This window comes from Onychostruthus taczanowskii, unplaced genomic scaffold (genome assembly GCF_017590055.1).
Source record: "Onychostruthus taczanowskii isolate IOZ18803 unplaced genomic scaffold, ASM1759005v1 scaffold266, whole genome shotgun sequence".
In the NCBI taxonomy this organism is placed as follows: domain Eukaryota; kingdom Metazoa; phylum Chordata; class Aves; order Passeriformes; family Passeridae; genus Onychostruthus; species Onychostruthus taczanowskii.
The window spans coordinates 72,941-89,486 of record NW_024499973.1 but is presented as its reverse complement, the minus strand read 5'-3'; the positions used below and the strand labels follow the sequence as shown (position 1 = coordinate 89,486).

The following is a 16,546-nucleotide window of genomic DNA, read 5'->3' as shown; positions in this document are numbered from 1 at the left end:
TTTTTGGCGGCAGATTCCGCACAAAATCTGATTATTTATAGGGGAAAAACTTCCCAAATTCCAGGTGGGAGCTGGAATCCAGGGGGAAAAGGCAGGAAAAAGGGGATGAGCTCTTCCCTGGATTTGGAGCTTTCTTTAAACTTCACGACCCCCGCCTTGCTCCATGATTTTTTGGGGGGTTTTTTTGGGCATTCCAAAGCCGCGGGATTGGGAAAAAGGGCAGGAATTTGGGAAGGGGAGCTACAACCCTGCTGGAAAGCATTCCCGACGGGAATTCCCTGCTGTTAGTAAAGGACAAGGCGTTAGCGGGAGGGGCGGCTGGAAGGAATTCCTAACAAAAGCTCTGCAGGGGTTAAAAAAAAAAACACAACAAACCAACAACAACAAAAGGCTTGGAAAAACCTCTGGATTCGGGTAGAAAATCCCCGGGATCGGGATTTTCCCTCTATTTCTGCCACGGGCCGGGCTGCTCCAGCTGCTGCTCCAGGGGAGGGAATTTCTCGGGAAGGGAGCGCTGCTCCGGGATCTCCTGGAATTCCTGCTTTTCCTGGGAACACGGGGCGGGCACCGGGGTCTCCTGGAATTCCTGCTTTTCCTGGGAACACGGGGCGGGCTCTGGGACTGGGATGGGGACGGGGGTGTCCTTGCGTTCCTGTTTTTCCGGGATGGACACCGGGATTTCCTGGCATTCCTGTTTTTCCGGGATGGACACCGGGATTTCCTTGCGTTCCTGTTTTTCCGGGATGGACACCGGGATTTCCTGGCATTCCTGTTTTTCCTGGGCACACGGAGTGGGCTCAGGGATGGAAACTGGGATGGGGACAGGGGCGTCCTTGCATTCCTGCTTTTCTGGGATGGACACCGGGATTTCCTTGCATTCCTGCTTTTCCTGGGCACACGGGACAGGGTCAGGGGTGGAAACTGGGATTTCCTGGCACTGCTGCTTCTCCTGGGAGCACGGAACAGGGTCAGGGTGTGGATCAGGGATGGACACCGGGATTTCCTTGCATTCCTGCTTTTCTGGGATGGACACCGGGGTTTCCTTGCATTCCTGCTTTTCTGGGGTGGACACTGGGATTTCCTGGACCTGCTGCTTCTCCTGGGCGCACGCAGCAGCCTCGGAGCAGGGAACGGGAACGGGAACGGGAACCGGGATCTCCTTGGCCTCCTGCTTTTCCAGCGTCGGTTCCGGGCAGGATTTCTCTTCCAGGCGCGGAGCAGGCTCGGGGTTCGGGAATGCCGGAGGGAATTGGGTTTGGTGCTCCTGGGGCGGGCCCTGGGGCACCGCAGTCCCCGCAGCTTCCCCTTTTCCCGGTTCTGGGATTTGGGGATGCTCCGGGCTCTGTTTTGGGGTGGTTTTACCCAAGCCGGGGGGGAGCTGCAGCTCCTGCTTGATCTGCATCTGGTTCAGAGACATCTCTGCGGGAAAACGGGATCACCTGGAAAAAAAAAAGTGGGGACTTCTGTTACCGGGACGAGAGTGACACAATTCTGAAAAACATGTTTAAAAATTTTAAAAGCCGAGTTTTCCTTCTCTGCCCTTGGCTTCCCGAGGCTAAAACCAAACATTTCGGGACGTTTGTCGTGTCAGAAATAAAAGAATAATATAAATGTGGGGCCAGCGGGGTGTTTTGGTCTGGTAAACTCGAAACAATTCCTGCTTTTTGCCCCTGGATTTTCAGCTTTTCCTTGGAATTTGGAACTCCAGGGGAGGTTTCTCGAGGCTCCGGCGAGCTGAGGGTTAAATTCCCAGGAGGCAGCTCCTCCTCTCGCTCCGGTCTCACCCGGCTCCGGTGACAATGCCGAGGGTTTGGGTGACCCTGGAAGGGTTCTTGGAAGGGAATTCTCAGGGATAAAGCGTCCCCGAGGTCCGGGATTGTCACCACCGTCCCGCATGAGTCAGAGCGGGCAGCGCGGATTTCTCCTCCCCGACAATTTGGGGACAATTTGGGGACAATTTTGTGGCCGCTGAAGGCTCGCTCGGACCTCGGGAATTCCTGCGCTGCCGCTTTTTAAAATCCAAAGCCAGGAGTGAAAGGTGAGAATTCCAAAAGCGGGGTTGGAAGGGATTTGAACTCCACAAGGCAGAGGGAGGGGAAATTCCTCCCTTCCCCGGGGGGTTCCCAGCTCCTCTCACAGCCAATTCCCTCCTCTCTATCCTTTCTTTTTTTTTTTACATCTGGTAAGACCTTAATTAATTTATTTATTAATTAATTAAGATCTTGTTCCTGACATGGATGAGGCAGCACATGGGGCATATTTTCACTTCTTGTCTCCCTGCAGCGCCCTCGTGCTCCCAAATTTGCCTCTTTCCAAGGAATTCCTGGGTGAAATGGAAGTTTTAAAAATCTTTTGGTTATAAAATCAAAGGAAAATCAATTTGACAAGAGAGGGTTTGGTGTCCTTCCCTGGAGGGAGGAGATTGGCCCTTGAACCAACGGAATTCCATCTGATCCATGCCTCAGGAAGGGTCTAATTTAGGGCTTAATTACCCTCAGATTTAGGCTTGGTCTTAATTTGCCTTCCAGTGCCATTTCCAGGCTGCCCCAATGCCCACAAATTCCCTCCTTTCCAGGAACCCTCCGTGTATCCCAAGGAACCAAATCCAAACTTTCCTGCATGGCTGAACTCCAAATATCCCCCCAAAAAATCAGGATTATCAATCCCAAATATTCCCCCAAAATATCGGGATTCTCAATCCCAGACATCCCCCAAAAATATTGGGATTCTCAATCCCAAACATCCCCCAAAATATAGGGATTCTCAATCCCAAATAGCCCTCCAAAATCTCAGAATTCTGAATCCCAAACCTCCCTGAGGAACCTCGGGATCCCCAATCCCAAATCTCCCTGAGGAACCTCGGGATCCCCAATCCCAAATCTCCCTGAGGAACCTTGGGATCCCCAATCCCAAAGCTCCCTGAGGAACCTCAGGATTGCGGGACTCACCCAGCCGGTGCCGAGGGAGCAGCGGGAGCGGAGTGGATGCCGGAGTGGGGAGATTTGGGATCTTTTATAGGGTTTGGAAGCCCTGCCTTCTGGGAATGAGTCCTCCTGGCTGATGAGCTCATTCTTTCACAAGAACCTTGCCCGGCCGGGTTTTACACGTAGGCACTTTCAGAGAGGATTCTGAGTTCGTTTCCCTGACTAATCCCGCTGAACCGTGGAATTTCTCCCTGGATAAAGGTCAGAGCCTTGGGTTCATGGAGTTATTGGAGACCCCGTTGAGGTTTGGGGGCTTGGTGGGGTTTGGTGCCACCTCAACCCATCCAGGGGTCATTCCATAGCTAAAACCCCCTCTGATGTCTGAAATTCCTGGGATTTATTGGGAATTTCCACCTCAACCCATCCAGGGGTCATCGCACAGCTAAACCTCCCCTGGGTTTTCCTTGGGAAGAACTTAGTGGACTTCCCTCAACTTTCATTTCAGTTTGGAATCACCAGGAGGGGGGTGATTCCAAACTGAAATTTGGATTTCCTGGAAATTCCAGGAATTTCCTCCTGGAAAGAGCGGTCAGGGGCTGCCCAGTGAGATCTGGAGTTGCCACCCCTGGAGGTGGCCAAGGAATTCCTGGAAAGGGGTTAATCCATCTAAAGATGGACTCAGTGATCTTGGAGGGCTTTTCCAACCTCAATAATCCTGGAATTTTCTGGATAAATCACATTTTCCATGGAGTTGCAGCTCTCACCCATCCAAATGCGATGGAGCAGGGAGCTGAGGGATTTATCTCCAGGGATTTTTAACAATATCCAAGATTTTTCCCACCCAAATGGAATTTGGGGAACCGGCCCCACAGAATTCCAGAAGGGAATTAAAAAAGGTGGTTAGGCCTAGATGTGAAAGAAAGGGAACTCTGTGTGCAGTGCATTCCCTGAGGATTAGTCCAAGTGGAACGAAACCCAGACATTTAAGGAGTCGAGAAACCCCCTGAAATCCAATCCCGATCCCCCAAATCTCCGGGATCCATCAGGACACGGCTCCTGGAGACGCCGTGTCCCACCCAGACGGGAATTTCATCACCTTTGGTCATCCCGGGCCTCTCCCGGGCTCATCTCCGCGGCTTTTCCGGAGCTTTTATCGGATCAAGATCCCGTTGCGATCACTTCCAACAGGCTGAGCTGGTCCCACGTCACCTCCCGGAATTCCTGGGCAGCACCTGGAAGCGGCTGCTCCCGGCATGGAGCAACTTCCTCCCTCAACAACCCTTCGGCAGCACAAGGCCGAGAAATTCCGGAATTTTCTCCCATCTGTACAATTCCCGTTTTCCCCCTGGGTCCTGCCTTGCTGTTCCCTCTGGGATAGGCTCAGTTTTAGTCTCCAGCTTTGGGAATACTCCAGCCCAAGCCCAAAGCCTGACTCAGGCCTTGCTGGTGCTCCGCTGGTGCCGATTCCAGGCTGGAATTAGGGCACTTCCCAGACCTGCCTGGCTGCTTTCGAGGCAGGCTGGCGGCTGGCAGGGCTCGGAACCGAGATAAGCTCCTGGAATTGTGCCCTTCCCACGGGGAGATGCAGGGAAGGAGATCAGAGTCCTTAAAACCTTGGGGCTCGGCACTGCCCTGTTCCTGGAGGTGTCAGAGGAAAGGTTGGATGGGGCTTGGAGAGACCAGGGACAGTGGGAATTGTCCCTGGACACGGCAGGGGTTTGGAACGGGATGATCCTGAAGGTCCTTTCCAACCCAAACCATTCCATGATACTCTGATTTTCTGGGATTCTCTGATTTTATTATTCCATGAGTTTATGCTTGTTATTCTGCAACTCCATGATTTTCTGATTCTCTGACTCCGTTATTCTGTGATTTTGTGATTGTGTGATCTTCTAATTCCATAATTTTGTGATTTTATGATTCCATTATCCTCTGATTCCATGATTTTCTGATTTCATGATTCCATGATTCTCTAACTCCACGATTGTATGATCCTCTGATACTCCATGGTTCCCTGATTCTATTATCCCACAATTTCATCATTCCCTGATCCTGGTTTTTGCCCTGCCAAGGCCAGAGCAGACGAGTTTGAGAGCGGACAGGGAATTTCACCACCTCCAACCTTCCACCCGAATTTTTGTGCAATATTCCCGAGGGAATTCTCCTCCTCAGGTCGGAGCTTGGTGCTGTCCATCCCTCAGAGCCCTGGACACCTCCACCTGCTCGGGACATTTTTATTTAAGCAACAAATAAAGAATTTCTGGAATATTTCGGTGCCAAATATAAACCCAGAACTTGCGACGCCCAGGGATTAAAGTCAAACACTTCCCATGGCTGGGAGGGAGAGACCTAAACCTAAACCTAATCCTAAACCTAATCCTAAACCCTGTCTGGAGATGAGGAGATGTGGCCTGACCTTAAACTGGTTTGGATCCAGTCTGGAAATGCTCCGGAGGTCACCGGGCAGCAACCTCAGCACAAAAATCATGGATATTGCCCAAAGAGGCTCCGGAGTCAGCCCCTGGAAAGGGAGGGAATGTTTTTCCCTGAGGAGAGGTGGAATTGCTTTTCCCATCCCTGAGAATTGCACAAAAATCTATTTTTAGCCAAACCTTTGGGAAAAGGACGGGAGAAACGTGAGGGAATGGAGGGAACGTGGGGCCACAAATTCCAGGGATCGTGACACTGCGGGGAAGGAAATTCCCAGCCTGGCATTCCCAGGTGGGAATTGCTGCACCAGATCCCACAAATCCCAAATTTATCAGGGACCTCCCAGGTGCCGAGCAGGGAATTCCAAGGAGTTATTCCAGGAGATCCAAACGGGAGCTGGCGGCTCCACCTGGGATGTCCTGGAGGTGTCTCCGTGTCTCCAAGGGTCCCAGAGCTCCTTTGCTTCACTCTGCCAAAAAAATGAATCCAAATTTTGGGAAGTGAGGACCTCACCCAGTGCTCCATGGATGCTCTTTGACCTTTTTGGCCACCTCAGATTTGGGGATTTTCATGCAATTCCCAGATTTTTTTGGGAAGTGAGAACCCCTCAGTCAGGACTCTGGGGATGCTCCTTGACCTTTTTTTCCATCCAGGATTTGGGGAAAGGATCAGATTCTTTTGGGAATTGAGGCGCTCTCCCTCAGGACTCCACAGACCTCCCCTCCCTGATTTTTGCCACGCAGGATTCGGGGACCTCAGTTTAGGGATCAGATTTTTTTTGGGCAGCGAGGATCCTTCTCTCCTGATTTCATGGATTCTCCCTGATTTTCTCCCCAGGATTCAGGACCTTTGTGCACAGAGGGGAGGATCCTCGGGAACTTTTGCCCCGCCGGATTTCAGCCGTGACTCAGGAGCTGCCGAACCAGCCCGGCCTGGCCCGGGGCTCTCGGAGGGTTCGGCTCCGCCCATGTCGTTGTCGTGTCCAGCTCCGGGCTGGACATCGCGGTGAACTCATCAAACAAAGGCTTAATTAGCACCTGCTGGATGGCTTAATTAGCACCTGCAGCATGTGCCGGTATCGGTCTGGAGCCTGGAGCAGCTCCTGTCCCAAACTCCCGGGACCTTTGTGGCTTCCCTGGAAGTGTCCAAGGCCAGGCTGGACGGGCTTGGAGCCACCTGGGAGGGTGGGAATTGTCCCTGCCCGTGGCACAGGATGGGATTTAAGGTCCCAAAAAACCTGGACACCCCGAAGTGGGGGGTGGGATCCAAGGACTGGATCTGGAGTCTCCATGGTCTTTTTCTGGCTGATTTTTCCGACAGGCTGGGAATGTTGGGAATGTGGAGACCCCAGAGCCCTTCTAGGATCTGCAGGGGCTCCAGGGAAGCTGGAGAGGGACTTTTCCTCAGGAACTGCAGGGACAGGACACAGGGAATGGGGTCAGGGGGACAGAGGGGGAATTTGGGTGGGATTTTGGGAAGGAATAGTTCCCTGTGAGGGTCCCATGTTATTCCGTGTATTTCCCATCCCTGGAAGTGTCCAGTTCCAGCCTGGAGCCACCAGGGACAGCAGAAGGTGTCCCATGGCAGAGGTGGGAATGAGATGATTTTTAAGTTCCCTTCCTACTCAAACCATTCCATAATTCCATGATTCCTGAATTTCCCAGGATCCAGACAATTCCTATAAAACTCTGAGTTTCCCAGCTGAGCCAGGGACTCAGGACTGGGAATCTCCTGTAAAACCTTCCCTTAAATCCCCCAAACTCCAGCCCAAAGCTTGCTCCCTGTTTTGAGTCCCATTTTTGGATTTCCCAGCCTGTTCCTGAGTCCTCCTGGGCTGCTCCCTGAAAACCTCCTGCTAATTCCCAGCTGAAATTAATCCCTAATTTTTTCTGTGCTTGAAAACCTCCTCCTAATTCCCAGCCTAAATTAATCCCTAATTTATTCTCTTCTTGAAAACCTCCTGCTAATTCCCAGCCTAAACTTAGTCCTAATTTCTTCTCTGCTCTTTGAAAACCTCCTGCTAATTCCCAGCCTAAATTTATCCCTAATTTCCCCCCGCAGGGCTCTGATTGCCTCACTGAAACCCCACAACTCTTCCAGCAGCCATCCCATCAAAGAACCCAATTCCCGATTGCTTCATTCCCCCTCCGGAGCTCACTGGGAATGACCTCGCTGGAGTTCAGCCTTTCCCAGGTTTTTCCAGGACTTGCTGGAAAGTGGAGCAGCCTTGGGGACACCCAAGGAGGAATTGGGATACAGAGGCAAGTTTCAGCCTTCCCTGACCTCTTGGAAAAGGATAAAATCCCTTTTTTTTCTGGAATATCAGCTCTGTGGTGCTCCTGGTGCCACTGGGAAAGGCAATTATTGGTGTTTGAGCCAAAAAACCAAAAGGATTTATCATGGATTTTGTCTTTTCCATGAGTTCCATGAGCCGGGCTGAGTTAATCACTAAAATAATTAAAATTACAACCCTGGGCTTGCCATTTGCTTCATCCCAACACCTGCACGAGGCCAACCCCAAATCCCAGGATTTTATTCCCCATGGAATCCCAGCACAGGGATGGAGCCGACGTTGGGGGAAGAAAAATTGGTGCTGAAACCCCAAAAAAGCTGAGCTTTGAGAAGTCACCAGGGTTATTCTGACCCTAAAGCCAGGCTTAACCTCCCCCGAGCCTGGCCCAGAACAAAAAGCTCCTAATTAGAGAAACCAAGAGTTAATTAAGCAATAAAACCCTTTTAGGGTGAAGCAAGAGGGACCCAGGTGAGGAGTTGCATTCTCATTTCGCCCTGAGCTCTGTTAAATCGCCCAAATCGAGAATTTACTCATAATGAGAGAACTTTTCTTGTCTGTGGTTCGTTTGCAGCTCTTTAATTACAAATTAATTAAATTAATAATAATTACTCCAAGCGCGGTCCCTGCTCGTCCCCTCACGTTTCCTTTGGTCCCTGCCCTTCCCTCCCTGCCCCGTGCCTGGAATGGTGGAATGGTTTGGAATGGTCTGGAATCATGGAATGGTTTTGGAATGGTTTGGAATGGTCTGGAATCGTGGAATGGTTTTGGTATAGTTTGAAATGGTTTTGGAATGGTTTGGAATGGTAGAATGGTTTGGAATCATGAAATGGTTTTGGAATGGTTTGGAATGGTTTGGAATAGTGGAATGGTTCGGAATCATGGAATGGTTTGGAATGGTTTGGAATGGTGGAATGGTTTGGGTGGGAAGGGACCTTAAAGCTCATCCAATTCCAACCCAGGGGCAGGGACACCTTCATCCACCCCAGGCTGCTCCAAGCCCTGTCCAGCCTGGCCTTGGACACTTCCAGGGATGGGAAATCCATGGAATTCCCTGGGCCAGACCCTCACAGGGAACAATTCCTCCCCGAAATCCCACCCAAATTCCCCCTCTGTCACCCCAGTCCCTTTACCTGTGTCCTGTTCCGGCAATTCCTGAGGAAAATTCCCTCTCCAGCTTCCGTGGAGCCCCTGCAGATCCTGGAGGGGCTCTGGGGTCTCCACAGGCTCAACATTCCCAACATTCCCAGCAATGGGAACAGGAGGCTGTGAGAGGAGTGGGGATCCTTCCCTGATCCCTGGGATCCCTCCCTGATCCCTGGGATCACTGTCCCTGCTGTCCCCAGGACGCCCCAGGCTGGGACAGCTCCAGGACAGGTTTTTTCCCACCGGGACCCCCAGGTCCTTCTCCGTGGGGCAGATTCCCGACAGGACAATCCCAGTCCGCGATGCTCCTTCCCAGATCCAACGGCAAAAAGGGGTTGGGCTGAGCCAAACCCGAAATTAAAACTTTTCCTGGAGACGCAGAGAGAGAAAAAGGGAGGATCCCAAGGGATCTTCCAGGAGCCGCCTGCGCGGGCCAATGCTGCGCTCTGGTGGTTGGGGACACTCGGGTGACACTCGGGTGACACTCGGTCCCCTCATGGAAAAGGGACATGGAAGGGCTGGAGCAGCTGGAGAAGGGTCTGGAAAACCCTGGGGGGGCTCATCCTGGAGAAAAGGGGGATCCAGGGGGGATTTGGGATCTGATCCCAGGGAATGGAGCAGGACAAGAGAGAACGGCCTCGAGCTGTGCCAGGGGAGGCTCAGGGTGGGAAATTTGGGGAAATTCCTCCTGGAAAATGGAAAAGGCTTTGGAAGGGGCTCAGGGAGGTTTGGAGTGGCCACCCCTGGAGGTGTCTGAGGAATTCCTGGATGTTTCTCTGGGTGTCCAGGTATGGATCGAGCTTGGACTCAATGACCTTGGATTTCTTTTCAGGGATTTGGGAATTCTGCCCTTTTTATCCCACCGGGAAGCCGCTGCCAGGTGAAGGTGGAGGAAAGGAGTTAAAGCAGGGAGGGGTTGGAGGAGGGAGGTCCCAAAAACCGCGGGAGGAGGAGCCCGGTGGGACCTCGGGGATTCTCCACCCCACCTTTAATAAGCCAGGAACGCGGATTTGGAGGGTGAGGCACCAGGAATGCAGAGCTCCCTCCCTGCTCCGAAAATAGAAACTCTGGCAGCAGAACAAAAGGAGAGAAAAGGGGAGGAAAAAAAGCGAATTTTCAATGTGCGGTCCGAGGCGTTGGGTTGAAACCTCAGGAGATGGAAAATCAGCTGCAGGAATTCCCACCTGGGAAGCGCCTTCCAATGCCCGACCACTTTTTCCAGGTGGAAATTCCTGCTGGTGTCCCACCTGCCTCTGTCCAGACCTGGAAGAATCAATATAAATTTATATAAATTGGATGTGTTTATGGTTTATATTTGTATGGATGTGAACTGATCGTTTTGGTCAAAGGGAGGTTCCAGCCTCCAAAAATGGGAGCTGAAAGCCACAGAGGAACTGTGGCTTCAGATCAAAGAAAGGATTCCTGCAGGAGAGAAACCACAACAAAGCCACGTTCTCGTGGTCCAGGTGGAGCCGGACACTCAGAGCTGACCAGGAAAACCTGGATTTGTTCCTGATGGAGAATTCCCAGAAAAAGGGAGGGTTTCACCCTCTCTGCTCCTTCCCCTGTGTGGGGCACAATTACCCAAGATCTCCTAAATTTCCTGATTCATTTTCATGTCCGAAATATTCAGGGCCCTTTCTCCTGGCCACAAAAACCACCTGGGCGGGGCCGTTTGTCTGAGTTCACAAGAAACCACGATTTTTAATAAGAAAAATTAAAATACTCAGGCCCTGACCCCTCCCTGTGGGTTTGAGCTCTGTGTTGGTGTCACCGGGGCTGGGCTTTATTTTATCCTGATCCCTCTCAGCTCTGCTGGAGCCAGCAGGGCCAAATTGGCTTTTTGGGGTTATTTTGTGTCGCTATGAGTCCATAAAAGCACTGAGCAGTTTCTAATGACTTAAAAAAATTAATCTCCTGGGGTTTTTTTTTTTTTTTTTTTTGGGGTTTTTTTTTTTTTTTTTTTTTTTTTTTTTTGTTTTTTTTTTTTTTTTTATTTCTTTCAGTCTGTGTGAGATAAGGAGTTGAATCAGTGAGAAAGTCTCACGTGATTTTTGGAGGAAGTTTATTTTTGAGTGGCAGCCCAGCTGGTTGTGCAAGGGCTGTGCCTCACCTGTCCCGGTCACCTGAGAGTCACCAGGGCCACATTCCCGCTGCTCTGGGGACAGGTGACAGTCCTGAGACCCGCATGGGGACACCTGGAGCCAGAGGTGACAAAAAGCTCCAGGAGCTGATAAACTTCCTCCAGCCCCGTGTGACTTCCCCAGGCATTCACCTCCTTGTCTCCCAGAGATTAAAAAACTCCTAAAACCAGGAATTCCTTTTTTTAGGTCACTAAAGATCTGCTCAGCACTTTTATGGGTTTACTGTGACACAAAAAAACACCCAAAAAAAACCAAAAAAAGGGAGATGGATTTTTTAAGTCACTAAAGACCTGCTCAGCACCTTCATGTGTTCATTGCGACACAAAAAAAAACCCAAAAAACCAGAAGATGGATTTTTTAAAGTGAGTAAAAATCTGCTCAGTGCTTTTAGGGGTTCAGAGTGACACAAAATAACCCCAAAAAACAGAAGATGGGTTTTTTAAGTAATTAAAATCTGCTCAGTGCTTTTGTGGGTTCATAGTGACACAAAATTACCCCAAAAAGGCCAATTTGGCCCTGCTGGCTCCAGCAGAGCTGAGAGGGATCAGGATAAAATAAAGCCCAGCCCCGGTGACACCAACACAGAGCTCAAACCCACAGGGAGGGGTCAGGGCCTGAGTATTTTAATTTTTCTTATTAAAAATCGTGGTTTCTTGTGAACTCAGACAAACGGCCCCGCCCAGGTGGTTTTTGTGGCCAGGAGAAAGGGCCCCGAATATTTCGGACACGAAAATGAATCAGAAGGTTTGGGAGCTCTTGGGTAATTGTGCCCCACACTGGGGAAGAAGCAGAGAGGGTGAAACCCTCCTTTAATTATGGAATTCGTTCCACCAGGAACGAATCCAGGAATGAATCCAGGCCCTTCCTGCTCGGTGCTGAGGGACAATTTCTCTCTGATGATCCCGAGGAGAGCTGAGAGGGACCAGGACAAAGCCGTGCTCAGCCCCAATGACACCAACACTGAGGTGGGACCACAGGGTGGGGAGAGAAATGGAGTTTTTAATTAAAAAATTAAGATTTTGATGGATGCCGCACCCACCACAAGGGGGAATTTGTTTTCCTGTTTTCTCTCAGTGGATTGAAATCCACACCCAAACCTTGGCCAAACACCCCCAAAATCTGGGCATTGCGGGGATGATGAGGTGAAACCCCGGAGCTGGAGAAGCCCATGGAAAACCTGTCCCAAATCCAACAACAACCGGGACCACCCCACACCTGTGAGCCCCCCAGTGATGGAAAAACCCCCTGGAAAACCCATTCCTACACATCCAGGGCTTCAGTCCCCACAAACAGCCCCGGGGCTGGGGCTGCTGCTCCGAGTGCCACGGAGGATTAATTATCCCGAGGTAATTACTCTGGGAAGCTGACATGGAACCACTCATTGTCCAGGATGAGTCGGCGGCTCCGACTCACTCCGGGAAGGCCACGGGGCTTACGGGACCTGGCGGCTCCTCCGGCGGCCCTATAAAAGCTCCGGCGGAGCTGGGACGCGCTGGTCGCCTCTGGAAGCTCTTCCCGCACCCGGGAGCTGGGTGAGTCCGGTTCCTGAGCCTCTGGAGATGCTGGGATGGGGAATTCGGGGGGAATTCGTGATTCCTAGAGTGGGGATGGGCTGGTGGGGTGGCTTGGAGAGGATTCCCCATCCCAAGAGGTGTCCATGGCCAGGTTGGACAGGGTTTGGGATTGGGGTTTGGTGAGACCTGGGGTGGGTTTGGGAAATCGCAGCACGTTTTGGGGTGGGATTGGTGGATTCTAGGGAGAGATCTGGGGTGGTCTTAGGAAAAATACCATCTCGTTTTGGGGTGGGATTGGCGGATTCCAGAGAGAGATCTGGGGTGGTCTTAGGAAAAATACTATCTCGTTTTGGGGTGGGATTGGCAGATTCTAGGGAGAGATCTGGGGTGGTCTTAGGAGAAATACCATCTCGTTTTGGGGTGGGTTTGGTGGATTCCAGGGAGAACATCCCCTGCAAGAAAATGTGATGGGAAGGACTTTCCATCAAGAGCTGGAGAGATAGGAAAAGGGGGAATGAGGTAAAAGTGAAAGTGAAGAAATTTAGGCTGGGTTTGGGAAGGAATTGTTCCTTGTGAGAGTGAGGAGAGCCTGGCACCGCATGTTCCATGGATTTCCCATCCTTGGAAATGTCCCAGGTCAGGCTGGGATATGGAAGGTGTCCCATGGCAGGGGTTGAGTTGACCTTTGATGTCCCTTCCGACCTAAAGCACTTTGGGATGCTGGGATTACAAAATTCATATTTATTCCTGATTTTCCCATATGAAAAATGCAGTTTGGGAGAGGATTTTAAAATGGATTGGTTGGAATTTTTGTGCTGGAGTGGGAGAGGACTGTTGGGGTTCACTGCTGAGCTTCTGAATCCCCAATTTCTTCCTGAAAAAGGAGTGTTTAGGAGCAATGGAAGTATTAATTAATTAATTAATTAATTAAATTAATTAATTGGGGTATGACATTCAGTGCTGAGTGTCCCCAAATGTCCCCAGCTTGGCTTCAGGATGTGGTTCAGAGTTAAAAACGAGGGGTTGGATCCCTCAGGTACTGCTGGGGCCGTGTTGGGACGGTGGCACAGCTGGGACGTGTCCCCCAGGTGTGGGGACTGCAGGGAACTCACCTGTCCAGGTGTCCTTGGGTGTCACTAAACAGGTGGGGAGGGACCCTAAAATTCACCTCATTCCAACCCCACCATGTCCTTCAAGTGTCCCCAAGATGTCCCTGAGACCTCCAACAGCTGGGGCGGTGACACAGCGGGGACATGTCCCCAAGGTTTGGGGACCAGAGGCTCCCTCAGGTGCCACCGAAAAGGTTGGGTTGGGAGGGACCTCAAACCTCACCTGATTCCAACCCCATCCGTGTCCTTCCAGTCTTGCCACGTGTCCCCAAGATGTCCTGCCACCTGCACCAGCACCTCCCTCTGCTCTACCAGGACCCCGTGGCGCTGTCCCCTGGTGTCCCCTTCCCGGCTCAGCGGTGGCACTCCACCACCTGCATCCCCCAAGCCATGCCCGGCCAGGTGCCCCTGCAGCGGGCGATGTCCTCCAGCGTGTGCCAGCAGCAGAGTGTCACCCAGGCCGTGCCACCCCGCCAGCTCCACGGACCCCCCTGCGTGCCCCAGCACCTCCTGCACCAGCAGATTGTCCCCAGGCGGGTGACAACGTGCGTGCCACCGCAGCAGCGCGTCACCCAGTGCGTGCCACACCAGGTGGGGGTGACGCAGTGCGTGCCACAGCAGCTGCGGGTGCCACAGTACTGCCCGCGCGTCCCCCAGCAGCAGAAGGTTGTCCCCAGGTGTGTCACCACCTGCGTGCCACAGCAGCGCGTGACGGGCGGCGCGGGTGCCACCGCCGTCACCCACTGCGTGCCGCAGCAGCTGCAGGTGCCACCGCCTGAGTGCGTCCCCCAGCAGCAGAAGATTGTCCCCAGGTGTGTCACCACCTGTGTGCCGCGGCCGCCGTTCGTCACCAAGGGTGTCCCGCAGCAGCAGAGTGCCACCAGGTGCGTCCCCCAGCAGTGCGTGACCAGCGTCTGTCCCCAGCAGGGTGTCCCCAGGTGTGTCACCACCTGTGTCCCCCAGCAGCGCGCGGCCCGGGGCGTCTCGTACCAGTGGGTGACAGCGCCTGTCCCCCAGCAGTGGCAGAGTGTCACCGCCAGTGTCCCCCAGCAGTGGCACAGCAGGTGTGTCACCAAGTGTGTCCCTCAGCAGTGTGACACCGGTGGGGCCAGCATTTGTGTCCCACAGCAGCAGCAGAGCGGGATGGTTTGCGTCCCTCAGCAAAGTGTTACCAAAGGTGTCCCCCAGCAAAGTGCCACCAAGGGTGTCCCCCACCAGTGTGTGACCAAGGGTGTCCCCCAGCAAAGTGCCACCAAATGTGTCCCCCAGCAGTGTGGGACAATTTGTGTCCCCCAGCAAAGTGCCACCAAGTGTGTCCCCCAACAGTATGGGACAATCTGTGTCCCCCAGCAGTGTGTGACCAAGAGTGTCACTCAACAGAGTGCCACCAAGTGTGTCCCCCAGCAGAGTGTGACCAAGTGTGTCCCCCAGCAAGGTATGACCAAGTGCGTCCCCCAGCAAAGTGCCACCAAAGGTGTCACCCAGAAGTACAGGACAGTTTGTGTCCCTCAGCAAAGTGCCACCAAGTGTGTCCCCCAGCAAAGTGTCAAGTGTGTCCCTCAGCAGTGTGGCACAATTTGTGTCCCTCAGCAGTGTGGCACAATTTGTGTCCCTCAGCAAAGTGCCACCAAGTGTGTCCCCCAGCAATACGGGACAATCGGTGTCCCCCAGCAGTGTGTGACCAAATGTGTCCCCCAACAAAGTGCCACCAAGTGTGTCCCCCAGCAGTGTGGGACAATTTGTGTCCCCCAGCAAAGTGCCACCAAGTGTGTCCCCCAACAGTATGGGACAATCTGTGTCCCCCAGCAGTGTGTGACCAAGAGTGTCACTCAACAGAGTGCCACCAAGTGTGTCCCCCAGCAGAGCGTGACCAAGTGTGTCCCCCAGCAAAGTGCCACCAAAGGTGTCACCCAGAAGTACAGGACAGTTTGTGTCCCTCAGCAAAGTGCCACCAAGTGTGTCCCCCAGCAAAGTGTCAAGTGTGTCCCTCAGCAGTGTGGCACAATTGGTGTCCCTCAGCAGTGTGGGACAATTTGTGTCCCTCAGCAAAGTGCCACCAAGTGTGTCCCCCAGCAAAGTGCCACCAAGTGCATCCCCCAGCAGTGTGTGACCAAATGTGTCCCCCAGCAAAGTGCCACCAAGTGTGTCCCCCAGCAATGTGTGACCAAGAGTGTCACTCAACAGAGTGCCACTAAATGTGTCCCCCAGCAAAGTGCCACCAAGTGCATCCCCCAGCAATACGGGACAATCGGTGTCCCCCAGCAGTGTGTGACCACATGTGTCCCCCAACAAAGTGCCACCAAGTGTGTCCCCCAGCAGTGTGTGACCAAGAGTGTCCCCCAGCAGTGTGGGACAATTGGTGTCCCCCAGCAGTCTGGTGGAGTGAAGATCTCCAGCCACTCCAAGAAATACTGCTCTGCCCCCAAGTGGCCCTGGTGACCACCGTGTGACGAGGACAATCCCTGGGAATGTGGCCAGAATTCCCTGGTTTTTTAACCCCTGACTGCTGCAGAATCCCCAAACAGCAATTCCCCAAAATGGCCCTTGCAAAGTTTTTATTCTTTGATTAAGATTAAAAACCACAACTTGAAATGAAAACTCTTTGAACTAATGAAAGTTATAGCAGGGTTATTTTATAAACGTTTCAATAGAAAGGTAATTAATTAAATACTTTATGTTGAAGATGTGCACTGAAAACAAATTTATTTACAGAAATATACTATTATTTTACATATATATATAAACTTAAATAAACATTCTTGTCTGACCTCGGATTAAAATCTTGAGTTTCTGCCTCTTGGTGGTTTTTTTATTTAATTAAAGAAATATTTATTTAATATCATTATGATTATTTTTAATTCACATTATAAATATTTAATACTATTATATTTATTTAACATTACATCTTTATTTAATGTGAAATATTTCTTTAACAGAAATATTTATTCAATAGAAAAATTATTTAATGGAAACATTTATTTAATATTAA

At 51.7% G+C, this 16,546-nt stretch overlaps 2 protein-coding genes across 2 annotated transcripts; one reads left to right on the top strand and one right to left on the bottom strand.

Moving 5' to 3' along the window:
- Window positions 1-445: 445 nt before the first annotated feature.
- Window positions 446-1,417, bottom strand: LOC121337399 (keratinocyte proline-rich protein-like). The gene has a single exon (XM_041407483.1). It carries the CDS (start codon window positions 1,415-1,417, stop codon window positions 446-448), a length of 972 nt encoding a protein of 323 aa, XP_041263417.1.
- A 12,413-nt stretch (window positions 1,418-13,830) lies between these two features.
- On the top strand, window positions 13,831-15,996 carry LOC121337398 (keratin-associated protein 10-6-like). The gene is made up of 4 exons (XM_041407482.1): window positions 13,831-14,549; window positions 14,622-14,659; window positions 15,056-15,531; window positions 15,661-15,996. The coding sequence occupies exons 1-4, from the start codon at window positions 13,831-13,833 to the stop codon at window positions 15,994-15,996; spliced, it is 1,569 nt and encodes a 522-aa protein (XP_041263416.1).
- The last annotated feature ends 550 nt before the right edge of the window (window positions 15,997-16,546 follow it).

Excerpts from the sequence above, each read along its gene's own strand:
- LOC121337399 (XM_041407483.1), bottom strand. The coding sequence starts at position 1,417 with ATGTCTCTGAACCAGATGCAGATCAAGCAGGAGCTGCAGCTCCCCCCC.
- LOC121337398 (XM_041407482.1), top strand. The coding sequence starts at position 13,831 with ATGTCCTGCCACCTGCACCAGCACCTCCCTCTGCTCTACCAGGACCCC. Across the intron at positions 14,660-15,055 it reads CCCTCAGCAGTGTGACACCG|TTTGTGTCCCTCAGCAAAGT; the intron begins GTGGGGCCAGCA and ends AGTACAGGACAG. Across the intron at positions 15,532-15,660 it reads AGTGTGTCCCCCAGCAAAGT|TGTGTGACCAAATGTGTCCC; the intron begins GTCAAGTGTGTC and ends ATCCCCCAGCAG.